At 38.0% G+C, this 19,452-nt stretch overlaps 1 protein-coding gene across 1 annotated transcript in view; it reads right to left on the reverse strand.

Moving 5' to 3' along the window:
• LOC109003970 (mediator of RNA polymerase II transcription subunit 23) overlaps window positions 1-18,704 on the reverse strand; it is a 95,922-nt gene extending 77,218 nt beyond the window's left edge. Inside the window, exons 1-4 of the mRNA XM_018982315.2 lie at window positions 18,515-18,704; window positions 18,371-18,414; window positions 6,179-6,278; window positions 5,066-6,043 (exon numbers count right to left, since the gene is read on the reverse strand). Of these exons, the coding sequence (XP_018837860.2) occupies window positions 5,066-6,043; window positions 6,179-6,278; window positions 18,371-18,414; window positions 18,515-18,634 (1,242 nt within the window). The 5' untranslated portion in view covers window positions 18,635-18,704. The remainder of the gene's footprint in view (window positions 1-5,065; window positions 6,044-6,178; window positions 6,279-18,370; window positions 18,415-18,514) is intronic.
• Between the last annotated feature and the right edge of the window lie 748 nt (window positions 18,705-19,452).

Here is a 19,452-nt window from a genome sequence, read left to right on the forward strand (position 1 = left end):
TAAAGGATTCCGAAGCGAAGTAACACTTAACGCTTGTGGTTGTAACACATTGGAAATGCGGTGAAGGCAAATTGCGAACTGCCGTATCATATGATCTCTGACTTACTCACACCCGGTCAAGAGGGCCATAAATGTGATGCGGTAACTAGCAGGGAGCCCACGGTGCAGAGGGGAGCTGTGAGGTGTCCACCCACATTGTTATATGGATTAATGGTTATAAGTGATTGATATAAATTAAAAAACGATTTTCTTACATGATTATTTGTCATTCTATTACATGATTACATGCTCAACGTTTTGAAAAGATCACGTATAAGAAAGAAATAAGTTTTTGGTCATGTTCATGTCCATGCATTTATACTCATGGTTTGCCTATACATGCGTATATTATCTCCTTGTATGTTATCGGTTTAACTTGTTGAGATTTCTTGAAATCTTACTGTGGTAGTTTCCATTACCATTCCCCTTGGAATGGTAGAAGTTATGAAAGGTCTATGCGATAGTGATGGGGAAATGCAAGAGGGAAGATCCCCCACGAACTAAGGAGGCCCCTAAAAGTCTAGAATGCTCTGTGGAGCCAACATTAGTAGAAAGACTAGAGCCAGCTAGGTCTAGGAGAAAATGATGGGGAAACGCAAGAGCTTGGATTCCCCAAAGACTAAAAATGAGCTTAGCAAGGAAAACACTAGTAAGGGCGAGGGCAGTGTAGCCTCTAGCTCTCAGCATGTTGAGGGAGATAGTCTCGAAGACGCGGTCATTGACTTGACAAGGCTACTAGAGCGTATCAAGGAAGTCCGAGAACTATTGGATCAGATGAAACATTGTATTTAGAAAATTGAATAGCTTAGATGTCATCAATGACTTTTGATGGATTTTTAGAATGGGGTATCTACGGTTGTGGTTTAAACCCTTTGTTTGTATTGGGAGATATTTTGAACAAATACTTTTAGGATTAATAGTTTTCTTTATTTGGTACCATACTTTAATTGCTCAATCTTATCTTTACTTATATTTGAGCTTTGTCCGCTGCGATTATTGCATACTACTAGAAACATGCTAGGTGAATTTGCATTTTAACTGTCATGAACAAGGGGTGTGTAAGCTTGAGTTACATGTCCCGACGCTTCAGTCTTCGTCCAATCCCAAGCGGGGTCTGGGGGCATCACAGGGGACCTCTCCCCACCACTGCACTCGCAGCATAGGAGGGGATCTCCCCCTTCGCAGCAAAGAGGGATGGTGCGTGCAGTAGGGGTAGAGCTCCCTCGCCCAAACACACTACAGGGGGTGATTCCCCCAATGCAAAGTGTGTCAGAAGCCCAAGGGGAGATCCCAAACCTAATGTGGGTTATTTTCTTTTTGTGGTAAAAAAAATTCAAGAAAGGTTTTTTTTTAATGTTGTTTGGTATTTTGTGTGAGAACTATTTTCCTATGTCATATTGTAACAACTCAATCCAATATTATTATGGATGAAATGTGGAAAATTTAATGGGCCATATTGGAATAGTCCACAAGCTATTAAGATTTTTGAAGCTATTGGATTTTTTTTATGGGCCATATTGGATAAGGTGCGAGTTATTATTTATTGGGATTTAGTTAGGCCTAAAGGTCCAAAATTTTCTTTTAAAGTTGTTAAGGTTTGATGATTTTAGAGATTTTTTTTTTTTTTTATAAGTAAGAAGAATTTATTGATCCACATAATTAGGTCTTGCCCAAGTATACAGGAAGTATACAAGAGATGAACCTAATTATAAGCTAAGCGCTGTGGAAAACAACATAAAAGTCATTAAAACTAAACCTGTTAAATACAATAGCCGAAGCACATGTATGAAAATAAAAAGTCTCTGAACCCTCCCATTGAACGTTCCTTGTTATAAAACAACGACCGTTCCGTTCGTTCCAAGTGCACCACATGAGACATAGAGGCACCATCTTCCATACAACTACTATTTGACGATTCCCTTGAATACCTCTCCAACATGACAGTAAATTTATCACCCTCCTAGGCATGACCCAAGCAATACCAAGCATGGTAAAGATTTCATCCCATGGAGCCTTAACCGTGTGCAATGAAGAAGAAGATGATCCGCCGATTCACCATTTCTTTAGCGCATAAAGCACCAATCTGTTACAACATCACTGTGCTTTCTTAGCTTATCAGTAGTCAATATTTTTCCATGGGAGGCCAACCAGCCAAAGAAAGCAACCTTGACGGGAACATTACTCCTCCAAATGCTCTTCCAAGGGAAGACAATGGTAGAATGGATCGACATAACCTTATAAAAAGAGTTTACTGAGAAGTTCTTGTTCCCCAAATGAATCCAAAGCAACCTGTCCTCCCTTCCGACATTTAAATTCAGCACATATAATGCAATATAAAATTTTGTAATATCTCCCATCTCCCAATCCTGGGCAACTCTAATGAACCTCACAAACCATTGAGGAGAACCAAAAGAAATGTCCATGTTATCAACAACTGAAGCATCCTTGTCCAATGCAATCTTGTAAAGAGAGGAGAAGGCATTCATCAAGGCAACTTCAACACACCAAGTGTCGTACCAGAATCTGATTCGTGTTCCCCTTCCCACCTCAAATCTCAAATGGCTTCATGGGCCAATAAATTACCATAAGGGATTTTGAGATTTTCATTGGACTAAATAATGGGACAAAAGCCCATTTAATATTTATGGATCCAAACTCACGAGGACTATGGCCTGAACTCCAAGCCCATGAAAGTCTTCAATTCAAAACACACCAGGATTACAACTCTATGATCCTCTTCACGCTAAATATATTTAAACCCATGCACATAATCACTTTCCTTCCTCTAGCCTAGGGTTGCAGCACACATACACACACCAACTCTCTCCACAGAAGATTTCCTCCCCAAGCCACTCAGCCTTCACAATTTCTTTCCCCCAGGGCACGAAAACTGGCAGCAAACATCCAAGTCCCAAGATACTACCCAGCGCTAGGCATTCCATCAACCCACACACCAACACTTTTGCCAACATCTCCATCACCCAAGACCAGCAGCACCTATACACCAAACGAAGCCACTCCCTCTGTTGTGAACGACCACGGAAACCAGACCCCGCACCCAAACCAACCTTCCCACACCCACATGACCACCACCGAGAGCCTCTGTTTTAGCCACCTCCTCCACACACAACCAACGCAGCCCCTGTTTTAAGCAAGGAAAAACAGAGCACGGCCAAGGCATAACCACCCAACGCTCACCATAGCTCATCCTCGAAGCCCACACCGGAACAAGCCTGAACCACCCAAAAACCACGCCCAGCAGACGTGAACCTTCTCCACCCGCGTAAGCTCTCTCCCTACCCCTCAACGTCAAGCTCACTCTACCTCAATTAATCTCTCTCTCTACTAATTTTCTCTAGCCAGCACCTAGTGCCCAATCTTTAGCCACCGTAAACCACCATCACACCTACACCTCTAGTCACTACTCACCATCGCCGAAAGCACACAGCCAAAGCTCCATTGCCCTCGGTAAGGCTACCCTCCCTTATATAACGTAAAACTTGTATGTGAAATAACTAGTGATGTGTTTTGGGCGAGATTACAAAAATGCCCCTTTCCAAGTCAGTGTTGACCATAGAATTTAGCATTTATGATTATTTCCTATGATAAAATCAAGAGAATTAGATGGTGGGGGTGGAGAATATTTTAGAGTTGAATCCATTAGTGAGAGAAAATAAGTGGATATCAATTACTTGGGAGGTGATGATATTTTAGAGTTATGAGGATTTTTTATTTTATGTAAATATAGGAAATTTAATCATCTCGAGTTTAATTACGAATTACATGATTTATTAGAGAATTTACAAGTTACATGTATTTGATAGGGGAAATCAACTGCACCCCGAAAATATTAGATTAGTGCTACGAGGTAAGTAGCATGATCATACCCTCACACGTATGTACGATAAACGACATATCTTTTATAAAAGTATCATGTAGGTACACCTCCATTGAAAACCCCTTTTTATGTACCCAAGTCATAATAAATTTATAAATGCCATGATTTTACACATAAGTTTCACGTTAATTGCATGACACATGCATCAAGATATTTTATGAAAAGCCATGCATAATTTTAGGTGAGGAAACATGTATCATGACATTTTATAAAAGAATACAATTTCATTTGGAATCTTTTTTTTTTACAAGTAAAAAATAATAAATTACATTTCATTTATTATCTGACATAATAAGGCACGATTTCACTTAAAATATATGATATGACAAGATATGAAAAGTATGCAAGTATGTTTATGATGAAGTATGAATTATAAGATATATAATGGCCTATGTTATGATATAAAGACGGTACCATATGTTATGGACATATTGCATTGCCAGGTTATACATGCTGGTAGTGCACTCAGTGTGTCTTCCTTATGTATGGATTCCACAACTCGCAGCACGGATGGAATTGGAATTTACTTAGATTCGCTAACCCTAACTCACGGGGGTCAAACAGTGGGTGCCGACCTATGACAAGTGAAAGGCAAGTTAATGCATTTCATGCACGAATTAGGTTCATATTTATGTTATTTACGTACATAACTATAAGTATGTATGTTTGTTAAGAAATCTTATGTTTATTATATTTACTGTATAATGTGTTGTCTATTGAGTATTCAACTCATTTTTATATGTTTTTATATTTTAACCTCCCCATGTGAGAATGTTTATGAGGATGGAGGGACAGGAATTGGCCTAGGGAGGTGAGGCAAATGCCTAGACAATTTATGTCATGCTCAATTTTATGATTTTCAATTTAATAAGTTATTTTGATAAGCACATGAGACTTTATTGATTTTAAATAAGTGCTTCTGCAGACTCTCTTTGGGATTTTAAGTATTTAATAAAGATTGACTTTATTTATTTAAGGAATCTTTTGTATCTAGCGCTTCGTTAAGAATAAAAGTTTTTATGTCAAAGTTTAGTAGCAAACCGGTTCCCCGAGAATTCTAAAAATGACTTTATTGGAGAGCGGGGTGTTACACATATTCTCATTATGATATCAAAGAAAAAATCTCACCTCTCCATGCAAGGGTTCTCCAAGTACGCTTGGGTAAGTGATCGGCGAATATCGTGCATTCGCTGTTGCTTCACCTGAAATATTGGGAGTTGTCTGAGACAAAACTCGATGAGTTCCAAAGGTAGGGCAATGAAGGTGTTGATCTAACATTTGCATGTGCATGGCCATCATATCTCGCCTTCTATGGATCTCCAAGATTAGTGTAAATAAGGCTTCGTCATCAGGTATGTTTTCTATAAACTGCAAGCCACTGCGCAGTAATTCATAATAGGGTACTCGGCATTTATCCTCTTCAACTAAAAGCCAAATCACATCCAAACAACTGTGCAGCCATTCAATAAGGGCCTTGTGTGGTCTCCAAGATTTTGCTCCATCGAATTCATCAATCCCCTGTTGTCTTTGATCCCAATTGACCAGCCAATTCAGCATGTGGTAGAAAATTTCAGCATGAGTCACTGGTTTTAAATCAAATTCAAGACCAGTTAAAATAATCTTGCAACACAGTTGCCGCAGACTGCTTATAGCATTGTCTCTTATTGATGAATTTATCCTTGCTGTAGGTTGTTGTCCATTACACAAAATATCAGAGGATTTGACTGGTGACAAAGTTGCACAAGGTGGTGGTTCGAGAGCACATTGAGCAGGGGATCCAATACCATGAACTGTAGTTAATGGAGATGCCGGATTTGAGGACTGAAAAGTAGAAGGATTCGGAATTGAGCTTGAAGGCGGCAGCATCCCAGTCTGTGGTAAACTTGTAGATGAAACAGCAGGCATTGCTTGACTCCCCACAGTCATCTCTGCAGAGGAGACCGATGAAAGAAGAGATGGCAAAAGAGTATCCCAATTAATGAAACCTATAGTGCACAAGTTCCGTAAAGCAAAGAGAAGAAATTCAGCTCGTGGTGCATGACCACTACACTTCACAACCAGAGATATAAAAATAGATTCCGTCACAGAACGCAACTGATCTTGCTCCTGAAAGAAATAAAACAGTTCAGCACACATAAAGCACAAGGTATGGCTAAATAGACTCAAAACAAAGGAGAAGGAAAAAACAAGGACAAGAGACACAATGTGATTCTAAAATAATAATTTAAATCTTAAACTCACTGCAAACTGGCTCTGAAGTTGCTCAAAATCTATGAGGAACTGCTCATTGCGAGGAGGAAGTTCTCTGTTAAGCGCATGCACACGCTTCTGTGTCTTGTTCCTGAAGATTGGTTATTCAATAAAGATTTTTTTCAGTAAACAAGAATTTTATTGATGATATAAAGATTAAAACTGGGAAAAGAGAGAGAAGTCCTACCAATGTCCAAAATTCATAATTCTTATCCTACCTACTCGAGGTTTGAAATTTGCATAGTTAGAGCAGAAAATGCTGACACCACAATTATGAGTAAGCATATGTTATGAATCAGTTTTTGTTTTTTCCTTTTTTTCCTAACTCTGTTATTCCTTTGCATCTAAATGTGTAAATTTATATCATAGTTCTAGGTAACTTTCAAGTCTTGTATAACTGAATCAAAACAGAAATTTGTATAGCTGACCTCAAATCTTTAAACAAGGACATGCCAACTCATCTAAGCTGGCCAAACAGATTACTGTGAAAACCCATAACAATGGAACTAAAAAAGGGACTAAAAACAAATACTTTTTTTGTGAAAACCTGCGTGCACAGGAAGTATACAAAAGATACACCTAAACAGCAAAAGGAAAGATAACAAAATCCTGACAATTAGGTACAAACAAAAGTAAAAGCGGCCACCCAAAAGTTAAGGGCTTCAAGGAAAAAAAACTTAGGCATGTTTGCATTAAAGATTTTCTTGAGAATTTCAGAAATTGTTGAAAACATTTCTAAAATTGGGTTTTTATAGGGTATTGTGAAAGTGGTAAAACGTATAAAAAAATGTTTGGATTGAGAAATGCATTGAAACATGTTTTACTAAGAGTTTGAAAAGGTCATTGAACCCATTGAAATGATTATAGAAGAAAGCATTTTGGGAGATTATGTTTGGTTTCTGTGAAAGTTGTTTAGTTCTTTCGTGATTTTTAAAGCATGAAAGCTGATGCAAATGATGAGATGAAAAATGTGTTTTGGAGATTAAAAAAAAATTGTTTTAGTGTAAAAGATGTTTGAACTAAAGATAATCTTTTTAAAAAAAAATTGGGAATTTTCTAAAATTTTGGTCTCATGCATGGCCATCTTTGTCATTGATTTCTCACAATATTCAAAGCTTCAATCATATTTTTCTCTCCAAATATATCATATCAAGTAAAATGGAATCAATTTTCCACAAAACTTCACATTGTGCCTACCATCTTTCTTTTTTTTTTTTTTTTATAAGTAAACAAGTATTATTAATTCAAGAATGGGCAACAAGTGCCAATTACAGAAGTCATTATGCCCAATCTACGTGGGCGCATTAGAAACGAAGAAATCATGAAGGTTCATGCCATTAAAGTCTACAGCAATGGTCCAAGTACAAAGAGTCCTAAAAAAGAAAACTTTTAGCTCCGCCATAGATCTCTCTCTCTTTAAACGTCCGCTCATTACGCTCCTGCCACAAGCACCATATGATACAAATAGGGATCGTCTTCCAAACCACTTTTATCTGTTGCACACCTCGAATGGAGGTCCAGCACGCCAATATTTCCACCACGATTTCCGGCATAACCCACGCTAGGTCCATTCTTTTAAACACCTCATACCAGAGAGTCCTAGCTACCTCACAATGTAAAAGTAGATAATTCACCGACTCACCCCGCTTTTACACATGCAACACCAGCCTGCAATGATTATCCTCCTTTTTCTCAGATTATCGGTAGTGAGAATCTTGCCTAAAGAAGCTATCCACATAAAGAAAGAAGCTTTGGGAGGAGTCTTGTGCCTCCAAAGCCTTCTCCAAGGAAATTGTATCTCAGGTTCTTGTGTGAGGACCTTATAAAAGGAACGAACAGTGAACACCCCTCTCCCTGCAGAAATCCACCACAAACCATCTTCATACTAGATATTCGGACGACAAGAATACAAAAGACTATAAAAATCTACAAAAATCCCCAACTCCTAATCTTGTGCCGTCCGGTTGAAATTGATATTCCAGTGAGTACTCTCTCCCGAGATTCCCATAACCTCCACCACTGTGGCATCTTTGTTACTTGCCATCAAGAAAAGTAGAGGAAACAAATCTTGAAGAGCATTGTTGCCACACCAAGCCTCCTTCCAAAATCTGATCCTAGACCCTATACCTAACCGAAACCTAGTATGATGATGGAAGGCCTCCCACCCTCTTCTTATATGTTTCCTTAGCCCCACTCCATAGGCGCCTCTAACTTCTCTAGTACACCAACCCTCCCCTAAACCACCATATTTGTTCTCGATCACAGTTTTTCATAAGGCTTCAAGTTCCTTGATATATCACCACAATCATTTTCCAAGTAACGCCCGATTAAACAACCTCAAATTCCTAATACCCAACCCGCCACTAGAGATAAGATGGCAGACCATCTCCCACTTGACTAGATGGAATTTAAATTCTTCTCCTAAACCACCCCATAGAAAATCTCTCTGTAGCTTCTCAAGTCGACCCGCCACACTTGCCGGTATAGGGAATAAGGATAAGAAATAGGTGGGTAGATTAGAAAGTGTATTTTTTATCAACGTAATCCAACCCCCTTTCGACAAGTACGTTCTCTTCCATCCTGCCAATCTCCTCTCTATTTTTTCGATCACCGTATCCCAAATCGAGCACGCCCTCGAAGTTATACCTAACGGAAGTCCCAAGTACGTCATAGGAAGAGACACTATTTTGCAACCCAATGTACCAGCCAACTCCTGGACATTCTGGACTCCCCCAATCGGCACCAACTTGGATTTATCTTTTTTTTTATATAAGTAAAAATATTGTATATATCAAAAAGAGAAACCAAGTACACTAAAAGTATACAAGAAAACACATTGCCCAAAATGACCCAACAAGGCCCAAAATGACCCAAAAAGCCCATAAAAAAAACCAACCCAAAGTAAATCAGACCTGACCCCAATCCTTTGTTTCCCGTAGAACTAAAACTCTACCCTAACACCAACCCCAACACCTTGATTCCCGTCTTCACAATGCCCTCCCTTTAGACTTCTCTCTAGTTGAACTACCACCCTTAGCGTCGTAGTTGATTCCCGAAAAAAGATGTTATAACTCCCTGCTTTTCTTGAAGCTTGATTTGGTTTCAAGTGTGCGGCTTGCCTCAATCGCAGTAATTAGTTCATTAAATTGATCTTCACATCCTTCATGTGAAATTCTCACGAACTACTGAATCTCGTTAACTTCCAATTCGCTATTGGAGGAAGAGAGACCAGGGGAGCCACAATATCCCCATCAAACTGCACTCCCGACTCTAGACATTCCTCTACACAAGGCAGCAATGCCAAACCCATTGGTTCTCCAGTAACTCCATTAGTTCTCTCCAATGGTATCGGGGTCCCCATTGGAGATTATGGGGTAACAGCAAGTCCCTTCACCTCTAGGGTGATAGCGGATCCTACATCTCCTTCAGACCTCGGCAGTACACCCTTTTCCTTTAACTCTGACGAGGGAGCCATAGTTTCTTCAAGGACCAAGGGTGTAATACCGACTATCGATCTATCAGCACCAACTCGGATTTATCAAAGTTCACTTTTAAGCTAGACACTACTTCAAAACAAAGAAGCAACACCTTCACAACACGCAACTGATCTTGATCGGCCTGGCACATAATAAGCGTATTATCTGCAGACAGCAAATGAGAAATAGTAGTAATACCCCTGCTCAGAGATCCAATCTGGAAACCACTTACAAAACCATTAGCCAACAGAGCCGAGATCATCCTGCTTAGTGCCTCCATAACAAACAAAAAGTAAAGGAGATAATGGATCCCCTTTTCTCAAACCACGAGAACTCGGAAAGTAACCCTTTGGGCTGCTATTGATCAACACAAAGAACTTTGCCGTGGATATACACCAGCTGATCCAAGACCTCCACATTTCCCTAATACCACACATACCCAGAAGATATAGAAGAAAATCTCAATTAACATGATCATACACATTTTCCATATCTAACTTACACATAATCCCTGAGCTGCCAGCCTTCAGTCTACTATCCAGTCACTCATTGGATTTTAGAACCGCATTAAGAATCTGTCTACCCTTTACAAATGCATTTTGAGGCTTAGTTACAATCTTCCCCAAAACCTCACTTAACCAATTAGTAAGCACTTTTGAAATAATCTTGTAGACTCCATTCACTAAGCTAATAGGCTGAAAATCCGTGATCTCAATAGCCCCCACCTTTTTAGGTATTAATGCAAGGAAGGTAGTGTTAAGACTTTCCTCAAATTTCCCAACTGAGAACAACTCCTGAAACACCTTCAATAGATCTTCTTTTATCACCTCTCAACATTCTTGAAAGAAGCCTATAGAGAAACCATCAGGTCCGGGAGCCTTATCTTTTACCATATTCTTTACTACAACATACACCTCTTCCTCTTCGAAAGCCCTTTCCATCCTAGCTACATCCCCCAACTCAATAGTGTCAAAAACCAACCCATCAAGAGTAGACCTCCACCCCACCTGCTCAGTAAGGAGCTTCTCAAAGAAATCAACAACATGATCTTGAATAACCTCCTCTTCTCTACACTCCACCCCCTCAATTTTCAGCACCTCAATGTTATTATTTCTTCTATGCGAGTTTGCAGTTCTATGGAAGAACTTCGTACTCCGATCCCCTTCTCTTAACCATAGTGCTCTTGACTTTTGTCGCCATGACCTTTCTTCTTGTAAAATTAACCTCTCAAGATCTGCGACCAGCAAAGTTTTCTGTGTTTGTTCCTCCTCAGTAAGTGGCCTCCCCTCTTGGAGTCTTTCTAATTCCTGAATTTCCATCCACTTGTTCTTTTTGTTCTCCCATACGTTTCCAAAAGACTGTTGAAGGAGGCCACCACCCTTCAAAGCAATAGCTGATCAACAGATTCTCCACAATTTTTGTGCACACAACATCAATCAACAACCAACAAGTACCGCTTCCTTAGATTATACATATTGAGAATCTTCCCTAGAGTAGTTGTCCCCAAAAAACAAGCTACATTTTGTTGGGGCTTAGTCCTCCAAATACACTTCAAAGGAAAGGAAGTGTCTCCAAATGTTTGCATAAGGCTAAGAGGTAATAAATGTGATCATACCCTTCTTGTTATTAATATCAACAAAATGCTCTTTTTGCGAAGTTATAGGAAATGTACATACTTCAATGATTATATGATGCACCTAGTGATGCCCATCCCTAAGGAGGACTAGGTTCTTACTTGAAAGTCTCTGGAAGAGCCAAAATCACAAGAATCGCTAACCCTCATACATAGAGGTAAGTGTGCTGGCCATCTATAGATTAAAGGAAACTATCCAAATGTAATGCTCCAAAGGAGGGCCCAAGTCACATCTGGGCTTATACTCCAAAAGGACTAGTCAATGGTACAATTAGAGTCCCATTGAAATTATTATAAATAGCAAGAACTTCTCCCTCCCAAGCATTATGAGATCTCATATACCATCTAAGCTCATCAGTTAGTACAAGGTACCACAATCCTCCCACGAAAACTCCCAACTCGTTGGGCCATTCCATCATAAGTGGCATGACTCAAGTCCCACACTTCTAGTTGGGATAAGCTTTGATACCATTTGTAATGCCCCAAGAGATGGCTCAAGCCACATATGGGCCGATACTCCAAAATAACTAGTCAATGATACAACTAAAGTCTCATTAGAGTCATTACAAACAATAAGAGCTTCTCCCACCCAAGTAATGTAAGAAACCAAACAAAACCTATCCTCGTCAGTCAGTATGGGGTATCATACTATATAGTATATGACTAAAGTTTCACCTAAAAGCTATTTTATAACTGAATCTATCTTATCATACTGTTCCTTGTATAATATAGTAACCCTAGGGGGTGGGCTCCAGTGATAAAGGCCTTGGTCTTAGTGATATGCTGTCTAAGATTCGAGTCCTCTTGGGTGCAAACAATTTCTAGGAGCCATCGGACTATGGCAAACTCCTTGCCAAGGTCTTGTGCACACCCAAGATTAGTTGAGACTTTGTTCTCGAACACCCGGTGCCAATAAAAAAACTATAGTTACTTGAGTATTCGATTCATATATGTGTTTGTGTGTTAACCATCTGGGTGAGGAACAATGTGAGGATGAAGCTGCAAGACAAAACATGGCTCTGGGAGAAGCCTAGACTATTTATGAGAATTTCAATTTATGTTTTATGATAATTATTAAGTGATCAATGAATTAACATAAGACTTGGAAAACTGTTTAATAAGTGCTACCTACGACTCTCTTTTATTTAATAAATTTTGGTTTTTTGCCTACCTAGCTCGTGGAAAAATCTTTCAAATCTTCGCTTAGAAGGGCCCACCAAATCCTATCTTCGCTACCCCTTCCCAACCTGTAGGAATGCAACTTTTCAAAAAAGAAATGAAGAAATCCACATCCGAATCTCACGCCACCCTGATGAAAGAGACATTCCACTTTTGAGAAGCATTAGAGGATTGTAAGTTATCCGCCACAAACACATCCTCCTTAAAATGAGCTATGCGCAATAACTCTAAAAAAGCTTCCAAGAGAGTTTGATCTATACACCACACATCATGCAAAAAATGAATCATGGAATCATCTTCCATTATCAAACTAGTAAAGCTACAGAATTCCTTCCACACCCACCACATGAAGAACATATTTAGCATTCACTTTCATTTTATTTGAATGGCACCATAACGATTTCCCAATAGGGCTCAATTGAACAAAAGTAGCTTTCCAACCCTAAAACCTCCTACAAACTATATTCATACAAGTAAAACCTCCTAAAGATATTGGTGAACGAAAATTTGACCAATGAATCCAATGAAGCTTTGATTTCCTCTCCCAAACCATCCCACAATAAATCTCCAAGTAGATTTTTAAACAATAGGTAATGACAGCAGGTAGAGGAAAAAGATACGTAAAAAAAGTGGATAAATTGAACAAAGTGCCATTAATCAATGTTAGTTGTGTACCCTTGTACAAGTACATCATCTTCCAACCAAACAACAGTGCTTCATCTTTTCATATTCTCAATAATATCATCCCAAAAAGTTTAGCCTTACGGGGAGCTTCTAAATGAAGACCAAGATAATTCAGCGACAAGGACAAAAGCCTTTAGTCAAGAATACCAGCCAAATCTTCATATTATTAGTATTCACAATAGGGAGCAATTTATATGCAGCTAGATTACTCTTAAGACCTAGCATTGCTTCAAAGCATAAAAATAAGTATCGTAACAAACAAAGACTGAAAGGACTTGCCTCAAAAAGATCTTCCTCTCTCAAGCCACGAGAATTATTGAAAAACCCCATAAGAGAGCTGTTCACAAAAGCATGGAAGCACACCAATAAAATACAATGTGCTTTCCAATTATACAATTTCTCCCCAACTCCACATCTCCTCAACATATATAGCAAAAAGTCTCAATTAACATGATTCTAGACCTCCTCTACATTTAGGGTTGGTTTGATTACACAAAACCAAACTATTTCATCTTATCTCATATAATCATTACAACTTTATCAAACTCCTACACAAAATATAATAAACAACTTTCGAACCTGGACAAGCTCTCATTCCCATGGAAGAGCATATGGCAGACCAAAGCTCCTTCAAAAGCAGCTTTTTTTGTTTGGACAATAGTTTTGGACAAAATTCTCACCACAAATAATCTAAGGAGACGTCGATTAATGGTATTGGACTGGTGTTATATGTGTAAGAAAGATGGAAAATCTGTTGATCATTTGTTTCTACATTGCGAGGTGGCAAGGACCCTGTGGGCTGATTTTTTTACAGGACTTGGTTTATCATGGGTCATGCCCGACAGATTGGTGGACTTTCTAGCATGCTGGAGAGGCCTTCGAAGAAATACACAAGTTGTAGTAATATGGAAAATGGTCCCTATATGTATGTGTTGGTGTATTTGGCGGAAGCGAAATGATAGAAGTTTCGAAAACCAAGAGAGAAAAATGGAGGAGCTGAAAGTTTTTTTCTTTAAAACATTGTTTTCTTGGGTGGGGGCTATTGTTTGTAATGGACTCAATGTCCATGACTTTCCTCTTTCAGTTGTACATTATAGATAGGTATTTCTCATTTATACTTCATGTGTACTTAGGCTTTGCCTATTATTATGAATAAAACTTCTTGATTACTTATCAAAAAAAACTTTTTCAAATTCTAAAATAAAAATAATGTTAAAAAATAATATTAGAACAATATTTTATTCAACTTTCAACAAAAAATCTCATCTCATCTCATTTGAACTGCGTAATCAAACGAGGCCTTAATTTCCAAAGTAACTATGGCTCTCCTAACCTTATTTTGCGATCAAGACATTCATCGACAATTAATATGGAATCAAGGATTTGTACCTCATATAAAAGCATTTGGAGATAATGTTTTCCAGCATCTCTTTCAGCCTATTAGCTAAAGCTCAGGCAATAATCTTATAAGCCCACTCACAAGACTAAGAGACTGGAAATCACTGATATCGACAGCCTTATGGTTTTTTTGTTTTTTGCTATAAAAGTTTTTTCTTGCTATCTGTCACGTATGCCTTTTTTGCCCTATTTATTGAAAGGAGATATATTAAATAGAGAGCTCTGTGTAATAACCAGTACATTAATCACTCAATAAATATAAATTACTATATAGGTGCCGATTGACTAACTTGAAAATCTAGATCTGCATCTTAAAATATTATTTTGAAGCTAATAACATATATAATAATATATTGGAGTCAATCGGCACCTATTTAACAATATATTAAATCAAGTTAGTCACCTTGTCTCATTATGCTTATTGCCAATGAATGCTTGGATACTAGATTCAAGTCGGGAGTGCCAGGGCTTTAGTGCAAGCTTGATATGGAGAAGACCTATGATAGAGTCAATTGGAGATTCTTGCTTTATGTGCTCGAGAGATATGGCTTTGGTATAAAATGGTATTCTTGGATCAAACAATGTACTTTTACTGCTTGTTTCTCTATCTAGGTGAATAGCACACCAAAGGGTTTCTTTAAAAGCTCACGAGGCTTGAGATAAGGTAATCCTCTATCTTTGCTACTTTTTGATATTGCAATGGAAGCTTTTACCAATATGATTTCAGGTGTCGGGAAGGCGGATTCTTAGTGGGGGAGGCAAATATTGGCTCACTTAACATATTTCATCTATTATTTGTCGATGATACCCTAATCTTTTGCGGGGCCAGCCACGATCAATTTCAAGCTTCGAGGGCTCTCCTTCTATACTTTGAAGCCACTTCAGGGTTGAAGGTGAACTTGGCTAAATCAGAAGTAGTCCTGATGGGGGATGTTCCAAACGTGGAAAGCATGGCCTCCATCTCAGCTGCCTATGAAATATATGGGCCTCCCCTTGGGTTCCCCATTCAAATCAAAATCCATTTGGAATGGTGTACTAGAAAAAATAAAGCAAAAATTGGCTAGTTGGAAGAGGATGTATTTATCCAGAAGTAGTAGGGCCAGTTTACCCGTATGATGGGGGGAGTTGACGACAAGATTTTTTTGGTGCCCCTCTAAGAAAGGGGAGTTCACAATCCGCTCCTACCAAGCCATGACCACGCATAAAACAAATACATTCTCATGGAAGAGTATTTGGAAGACAAATGCACCATTAGGGCAATTTTTTTGAATGGACGGCCTCCTTGGGGAAGATCGTTACTTTTTTTTTTCATAAGTAAGAAAGATCCTAACACTAGACAACCTAGAAAAATGACACATCATAGTCATAGATTGGTGTTGTATGTGCAAAAAGAGTAGAGAGCTCATCGATCATCTATTTCTTCTTTGTAAAACTGCCACGACCTTATGGAATGAATTCTTTGCTCGGATGGGGCTAGCTTCTTGGATAGGCATTCAAGGTAACTCTCAAATTGCAACGGTATGGAAGATGGGAGGGAGAGGAATGAACGAAACTTTGAAGATTGAGAACAGTCAATGGATGAGCTTAGAAACCTCTTTTTCAATATTTTACTCTATTGGTCGATTGTAATTGATTTTAATGGCATGAATTTTCATGAATTCCTTGTATCACTAAACAGCATGCATAGGCAATGCTCTTGTATATGTCATGTATGCTTAGCCCTTTGTCTATTTTATGATTAATAAAATTTTGTTTACCGATAAAAAAGAAGCTTAGAATGTTGAAGGTTGGAACTATGTGTTTGGTGCTTTGGGAAGAGATGGTCGAAAATTTGTACACAATATGGATTACCCACGTATAAGAGCTCAAAATGGATGTTGGAGGTTGCCGGAACTGTGATCGGTGCTCGGAAAGAGATTGTATTCTACATGGATTGTGCAAGTAGAATAGCTCGGAATGGAGAAATACTAGAATACAAATGCATACTAGAATAAAATAGCTCAATGCTCAAGAACAAATGGACATAAGTTTGCACTCGGTATGAGTTGCCAAGGTAGAATAACTCAGAACAGAGAAATACTCAGAGACAAAGGCATACTATTGTTCATACACCTAGAATAGTGTTTATCGTAGTTGCTCCTCAGCTAATATTCATGCAATTTATCTAGACTAATTTTTTATTTTATTGGTGACTACTTATTTATATAAAAAAGAAAAATGTTATCTTTTACTAAGAGGAGGTTTGGATATTGAGTTGAGATGAGTTGAGATGTTGAATAAAACACTGTTAGAATATTATTTTTTAATATTATTATTGTTTTGGGATTTGAAAAAGTTAAATTGTTTATTGAATTTTGTGTAAAAATTTAAGAAAGTTGTAATGATTAGATGAGATGAGATGAGTTAAAAGGCTTTTTGTATCCAAACCTCCCCTAAGATATTAGTAACAACAAAGCAAAGCTTTGAAATTGTAATTATTCATGCACATCTCGTGGGTTTGCAACTAGTTTAGTTGAATTCTTATACAATTTTTTTGCAATACAATTTCATTACTCCACTCACATTGAAGCAAAAGATGATCAACGTTTTTTCAGCCCTTCTTACTGAAATGGAGGGCTATTCTAGATGAGCTCATGGTAGAAAGATTTTACTCGAAAGGTCCATCTTTTGCAAGGAATCTAGCCTATTGATCTTTAATCATTTCCTTTGCTTAGTTGTGCTCAGTTTCGAACTGAGGAATAGTTTAGAACTCTTACGTTTGTGACTCTAGACCCATTTAACACCACAATTGTAGCAAAGCCATTTTTTTCCCTTCTTTCATCGGGATATATCTGTTTCACTTGAATTGTGGCCATTGATATACTCCTGAAAGAACCATTAAAGCATCCATTAAGTGTGGATCCCATGATTCCTGATTGTGGCCTTTGAGGTTATTCTACGTCCTTAGGGACAAAATTTGGATCATAATTTATTTTATAACTTTATTATGAAATCCATTGAATTATACAAGTGTTGGGATCAAGACCTTTTAACCCAATTAAAAGAATTCGCTAATGTATTTGAGCTAATAACTTTTATTAGTAAGTAATATATAGGAACTAGTAACTAATTCTAAAACCACTAACAAACTAATATGGACTTGGAAAGTGACTACAAATGGGTTCAAGAGCCCATTATTTTCTAGCAAACAAATTGAGGGCACCACGTGATATGGCACATATGCGAGAACATACGTCTTCCAAGCAAATTACACAAGATAGCTTGTGGCTCCCAACAGCCATTGCATTGCTCCTCAAGCCCGGCACATGCCCCCATCGGATTAAACCATGTGTTTCCATGATCTTCTAGGCATATGCCTTCCCTGTCTTCCCATGTCTACCACTCAAATTTGCTCAACATGCCTCCTCAACATTAATTATTTCTGATCCTTTCTCCGGCTTTTAGACCTTCTACAGCCTTCAGCTACCTTTTTTCTTTTCCATAGTGCCCCCAGCTACCCGTAGTCTAGCCAGTTCTTCCCCAATTCCTAATTCCTAAAAGTTCCCAAAACTAGATAAAAATTCAAACCCTACTTCTGATCATTTACGGAGACAACAGAGATGACCTTTGACTGACGGTCCCAAGGAGATCCTTACATTTTAAAGTTACGCTCAAACTAGAGAAACTAATCATATGAACCAAAAGAATAGAGCTATCCCGGGCGGAGAATTGTATAGAATTTCTCGTTTTACAGGAAGTGAATACAAGTACAATTAAACAACGGTATATGCAAACTCAAGCGCTATGAGACGCATTCTATATGTGTATACTTACGGAGGTTCTCGACTAGAGTCTTCAGGTTTCTGGCGGCTACTTCTCTGCAATATAACGAACGAAATGTTAATTAATTATAAGATAAAACAAAGAAAATTGAACTATAAGAAAAAAACAACAACAAAGTTGGGACAGGATGATTACTCCCAAGTAGAGGTCGAAGAGATCAACAATAGCGGCACGGGCTGGGTGGAACTGATAGGCCCGAGAAGCTGGAGCTGGAGCCGAAGCCGGAACGGGTCGCTGATGTTGGGTTTGATCCATTCCCTCATGCAGGATGCTCTCGGGGCTCAGGGGGACAACCGGAGGGCGACTACAAGAACTGAGAAAGGTGAAAAGTGATTTGAAGGAACTGTGGTGATGGAGTCGACAAGGAAGTCGGGCTGATCTTTCGGGGCTCCGAATTGATTTGGAGAAAACAATCCCCGAGTAGGGTGTCAAAAAAAAAAATTAAAAAATCACTTGAACAAGAGCAGACCAGACTGAAACCAATCGGTTTGTAAGCAATCCAACATGGTATCGGTTTGTAAGAATCAAAATTGATTTTAAATCGGTGTAGTATCGATTTTTATATTTTAAAAATTATTTTAATTCGAACCCAACTGATATATTTATTTATAATTTTTTGTTATATATAATATTTTTATTATACTAAATTTTTTAATTAATATAATATGAAATTCTAATATTATCAAGTCTATTAATCTTATAATATAAAATTACTATAACATGTGATATAACATCAAATTAATTTTATAATTTTTAATATAATATTTAATATAACATATAAATTTTAATAAACATAAACATTAATAGTAAGTTATTAATATAAACTAAATTTTGATATATATAATTGATAACTAAATTTTGATATATATCTATCTATATATAAAAAGTGTGTATGAGACCGAATTTCTTATTTTAACGTTTTTTTTTTTCGTTAAAGTTAACTGCAATATATATAACTCTATTAATGGCTTGTTGTGCATTAATATATATTGTGCATGCGCGTGCATAATGGCTCTCCAACTTGTTGTGCATGCGTGTGCATAATGCTTTGCAGGGAAAGCATAAAATATAAA

Source organism: Juglans regia, chromosome 13 (genome assembly GCF_001411555.2).
Source record: "Juglans regia cultivar Chandler chromosome 13, Walnut 2.0, whole genome shotgun sequence".
NCBI lineage: Eukaryota > Viridiplantae > Streptophyta > Magnoliopsida > Fagales > Juglandaceae > Juglans > Juglans regia.